Source organism: Halyomorpha halys, unplaced genomic scaffold (genome assembly GCF_000696795.3).
Source record: "Halyomorpha halys isolate HHAL.00 unplaced genomic scaffold, Hhal_1.1 Scaffold210.1, whole genome shotgun sequence".
Lineage (NCBI taxonomy): Eukaryota > Metazoa > Arthropoda > Insecta > Hemiptera > Pentatomidae > Halyomorpha > Halyomorpha halys.
The window spans coordinates 369,102-374,477 of NW_027113191.1; the positions used below are offsets into that span (position 1 = coordinate 369,102).

At 42.8% G+C, this 5,376-nt stretch overlaps 1 protein-coding gene and 1 long non-coding RNA gene across 5 annotated transcripts in view; one reads left to right on the forward strand and one right to left on the reverse strand.

The window, feature by feature from the left end:
* Nucleotides 1-5,376, forward strand: part of LOC112211354 (uncharacterized) — a 23,119-nt gene that overhangs the window by 10,933 nt on the left and 6,810 nt on the right. The window contains exon 2 of the long non-coding RNA XR_002945568.2: nt 3,136-3,205. This is a non-coding gene — a long non-coding RNA (uncharacterized lncRNA). The remainder of the gene's footprint in view (nt 1-3,135; nt 3,206-5,376) is intronic.
* Nucleotides 3,033-5,376, reverse strand: part of LOC106679598 (lipase 1) — a 44,590-nt gene continuing 42,246 nt past the window's right edge. The window contains exon 8 of one of the 4 annotated variants that reach the window (XM_014418848.2): nt 3,033-3,233. In XM_014418848.2, the coding sequence (XP_014274334.1) occupies nt 3,087-3,233 (147 nt within the window). In that variant the 3' untranslated portion in view covers nt 3,033-3,086. Of the gene's footprint in view, nt 3,234-3,367; nt 3,384-5,376 lie in introns of those variants that run through there. The other 3 variants (XM_024362867.2, XM_024362865.2, XM_024362866.2) reach the window with 3 other exon arrangements.

The following is a 5,376-nucleotide window of genomic DNA, read 5'->3' on the forward strand; positions in this document are numbered from 1 at the left end:
TGTTTTGCTTGGCACCGCATTGGCAAAAATTCGTGATCATCGGGGTCGTTGGCACGAATTGCGATTACTCATCGATAGTGGTTCTCAGCGGTCTTTTATAACGGTGGAATGTGCTCACAGGTTGAACTTGCCACTCACACGAAATAGACATCGATTAAATTTTGTATCACTTGGAAAGTTATTATTTTTATTATTTCATTTTCTCAATTATTTTTTTTTATGTGATATTTATTTCAGGTCCTCCGTTATTTTTTTGTTTATTTTATCTCGAACCAGCGTACATTTCCCTCTCGGGAAGAGGTCGGTTTTCACATACGAAACACCCCTCGCCCCAACAGCTACCAAATCATACAGGAGACAGATGGTTTAAGTTTATCGCAGAGTTTCTTTAAGGACGGTTAGTGCTTTTCGAGCTGTTTCCTACGAAGCAGTGTGCGTGATAGCCCGAATGCCGCCTGTGGAACTCCTTGTTGAAGAAAGAAGCAGGCACTACGGACGACGCTTACACGTTTTGAGAGAAGAAGAGCGAAAAATAACCATCGACCAGTGGCAGCAGCGTTGGGAGGCTGCAGATTCCGGAAGGTGGACTCGCATGTTAATACCCGATGTGGGCCGTGGTATGCCCGCCAACATGGTGAGATGGATTTTTACGTAACCCAATTTTTGACCGGACATGGATGTAGAGGAAACCGCGCAGCACGTGTTTTTCACTTGTATTCGCTTTGTGGCAGAAAGAAGAGAATTAGAGATAGTGTGTGGAGGTCGCATCACACCAGAAAACGTGGTGAGCTATATGCTACTCTCAGACCAGCACTGTAACGCAATGAAGAGATTCATCACAGTCGTCCTCAAGAGGTTGAGAGAGGAAGAGAGGACTAGAAGACGTAGCTAGCATGGAAACGTGAAAACCATGCGAAGAAAGCGAGGCGGCACTCAGAGATTTCCCTACATGAAGTAATGCCTTGCGGCGGTCCTGTGAATAGGATTGAACAGGCGGTGGTTTTAGTGGGTAAAATCCCAAACACATTGGTATGGGCCTATCGGTGTCTTTTGAAGATTTCCACCGACCCTCGTAAAAAAACACACAAAAAAAAGAGAGAAAGAGAGAGTGAGGGGGGGAGAGAAAGAGAGAGAGGGAGGGGGAGAGAGAGAGCGAGGGAGGGGGAGAGAGAGAGCGACCCTCGACAGTCTAGTGGGTAGTTTGCAGGGAGTTCTCCTTACCCGCTGTTACTAAATCACAGAGTTGAGAGAAACAGTGGATGTCGAGGAGGCCAAATGCAGAATGGGATTCCTGGCTACGATCCTCGTATAAGTACAGTTGGCCAAAGGGACGGGTAGAAAGGAAGGCCTACTGTGTGAACGATGTTTCGTAAAGTGTAAGAGACTAAAAATCCTTAATGGAGATAGTAGAAGCCAGATGGACGAGAGTTGCTTACAATTGTATGAGGACTAATCCAGTTCCATGAAGAAGAAATGAATACTGGTATAGCGGGAAGGAAAGAGTTGCAACCACCGAAAGAAGACAGATAAAACCAAGAAGCAGTGGATGTCGTGAGGACAGAAAGACATGGTTGCGGGAAATTTGGACACTTAGTGGTCCAATGTCTACGCACCAGGTGTTTTGAATACGGAAATGCGGGAGGTGAAGGTCCGAATGGAAGTAGAAGAGCCAGGGTGAACCCGGATAAAATACCAACGGCTCAGAAACATACCCAACCCTTGGAGGAGGAGAGAACATGGAGAAGGTAGAAGGGAGAGAGCCACGAAAACAGAAGAAGCCTAGCTAAACCCAGAAGTAATAGTCGGCGGGAGGACCGCATGTGTCACGTTTGTGGAAAGATTGGGCATTTAGTGGCGCATTGCCCACACTAGGGATGCTTCGAATGCGAAAATGAGGGACACATAGCCAAACAGTGCCCATATATCTACTGAAGAACAGATGTGGGCTGAGGCGAACCAATGGAGATCAACGCCCAACAGGTATGGTGAAGCAACTGGAGGTTCAGTTGATCATCAGGTGAATGTACGGTAGCATCGGAGTGTCGGAGACCGAAGAAGGAGCTAAGGAGCCAAGGAACCGAGTTGGTCAAGAGAACAGAGTGGAAACAGGAGGATGGAAACAAGGGAACAGAGTCGGATGGAGGTGAGGAACTGAAGAGAGGAAGCCGCGATAGATCTGAACGGAATGTCGGCAGAGTGGCGGCCACACACTGCTGAATTATAACGTGAGGAAGAAGAGCGACGGTCTGCCTATAATCCTTATTGTCACGAATTATGCGAAACATTGGAGGTTCCAGAGAAAGTAGGAGAAGACTTCTTGCTACTGCTGTCCCCTTAATTATGTTATATGGGGCTCTAATTTGGAAAGAAGCGACGGTTAACAAATCATACAGGAAATAGATGGTTTCCGTTTATTGCAGAGTTTCCTTAAGCATATTAAGTGCTTTTCCAACTGCAAGCAGTTGAGCTATGAGGCGGTGTGCGTGATAGCCACAATGCCGCCTGTTGAACTTCTTGTTGAAGAAAGAAGTAGGCATTATGGCGGCATTTCTGCGATTCGAGAAAAGTGTGGAAAACAACATCAATCGATGGCAACATTGTTGGGAAGCTGCAGTAGGTGGACTTGCAGGTTGTACCCAATGTGGGTATGTGGGATGGTCGCCGACATGGTGAGCTGGATTTTTATGTGACCCTACTGTTGACCGGACATGAATGATTTAGAACCTACCAATATCACCTCAAATTGAACAACACCGCAGAATGCCCTGCATGTCTTTCGACGCAATCGAAGAAACAACGGAGACAACTTTTTTAATTGGATACGATTTGTCCAAGAAAGAAGCGAATTGGAGAGAGTGTGGGGAGAAAGCATCACACCAGAAAACATAGTGAGCCATTTGCTGAGTCAGACCAACATTTGGACGCAGTGAAGAAAGCCGCCAGAGTTGTTACTAAGATGTTGAGAACTATAAGGGAAGGCTATAAGATATGGTCAGCATGGAAAACATGAAAACATGTTGTTGCTATACTATTTATTATAAAATATAGAAATAAACGAAAAACTTTGTCTATATTATTTTATAACTTCAATAACGTTTCAATTTTTCTATTATTGATTCATAAACTAATTTCCAGGCATCTATTCCCCACATGAAGTCCATGTGGTTGAAGCTAGGCCAAGAAATAAGAATCATGCTGCAGTTGGGTAATTGTTTGCATAATTTCATAACATCCTGAAACATAATAAAACTGTATTAACATAATTAATTCCACAACATACTGAATCATAATAAAACTCTATTAACTATTAACATGATTTCATAACATCCTGAAACACAACAAAGCTGTATTAACACTAATATCAGAAATAATTTCATAACATCCTGAAACACAATAAAACTGTATTAACACTAATTTATTAGCATATATAAATTAATAATAGTACAATCTCTAGTCCTCTCTAACAGAGTTGAACTAAATGAGGACTAGAGTCATTTAGCCCCACTCTGTTAAAGAGGAGAGGAGCTAATGGGTTCTCTGTATTAGAGAACTTTCTGCTTCAAATGCCTCTGATCTTCCACAACATTTTACTTGACAGATTGCAATTGCCATTGTACAATTTACTAATCGAGTAAGTTTATTCGGTAACTCCAGTTCATGCATGACCAATATGTGTATTGTAGCGAAACCGCGACCTGCTGGTCTATACTGTAATTTCTAAAGCCACCAAAGGACCAATGTACCCTTTTCGTGGCTGCATCCTTCGAAGACTTACGGCTCGAACCCGTAAGACTCAACCTGTCCATTCATCTCCTAACCTAAATGAACACATTGACAAGGCCTTCTGGTATAGAGTACTTCACATCTCAAATTGTGTCTTATCTAGCACAACCACCTCCCAGTATCATAGGCTGCTCTAAAATCAACAAACAGCATCCACATATTGCAGATATTCTTCCATGTTCTCAAAGATCTGGCTGAGGGTCAAGATGCAATCAATAGAAGCCCTATTGGGCCCGGAAACATTGATTTGCTAACCCAGTATTTGTTAAACGTTTGGATGGTGTCTGTTATAAAGGGTTAATGGGACTCGTACATCTCTTTAACCTAAAAGGTTTGTTTATGACTGAATTACTGATGTCTGAATTACTGGTTTTGCCTCCGAAAACCTGTACTGCGCATACTCCGTACAGTCAGAAGCAGTTGTTGGAACATTTAGAAACAGGCACTATTAGACCTATTCTTTGTGTACAGGAGCCAATGCTAAAAATCCATCTGATAGACCACACATTCTCAAATGATTTAAAAAACGGTGCATCCTCCTGAAATAGTTATAGCATAAGAAATTAAATAGCATTAAATTCTGTGTCGAGTGAGTGCCATAACATATTGTAACGAATATCTAGCAAGAACCGCTAGTACAATCATAGGGGCGATCTTCACGCTAAAACTAAGAGCATCAGTTCGTCCCACCTTGGAGCACTACCTATGTCTTCTCCAGTCCACGTATTGTAAGTGTAAATATATTGATGTACTAAATAAAGTTTACCAAAAGAATATACTGAATGACAAATAAAGTATTGTTAGAAGTATCAATAAGAAAGTTCTTCATACAAAACATCGGGACCTGCTCGTGCTATACTGCAGGTGTTCCGAGTGTATTTTACGATTATAATTAAAATGCTATTAGTGTGGAAAAAGTGGGCTGACAATTGTGAGACTTTTCTGGCTCATTAGCATGCGTATATTTTCTTTTATTTATAAAGTTAATTCCCTGGAGGGGCAAACTGGTTAGTGAGTTAGTTCTGAAATCCTTATTATAATAAAGGAACAAATTTGGGTGGTCTCATGGCTTAATGAATATTGCTTATTTGGTGAATGACGTTTTCACCGCCGCGGTGACGTCTTTTATCCGCTTCCCTCGTCTAGGTGTGCTGTGGGCAAAATAGTGAAGACGTCCTTGTTCCTCGGTGGCCGGCCAGTGTGTCCTGGACTCAGGCGTGATGGTAGGGGTAGGCCAGGTCCTAGCTTGCATGGTGCATAGGCTGGGACGGCATTGCAGTCGCAGCGTCTTCGGTGCCTTCCGGTGTCCGCGGCAAGGGGGGGCATCAGAAAATGAGACCCCCGATCCTGACTTTATATAAAACAAAAAAAAACCGAAAAATTCGGATTACTTAAATCCGACACACCGCTCACCTAAATTTGGCTCAGCCGGATTTACAAATTGAAAAATGCAAAGAGACGGGAAAGGCGCAGTCTGCCATAAAAGAATAGGTAAATAACCCGGCTCCATATAAGAGGGCCCGTAGGCAACACAAACGATAACAATAAATTGTTATACTGGAAGATTATTGATTGACCGTGTGTAAAGATGAA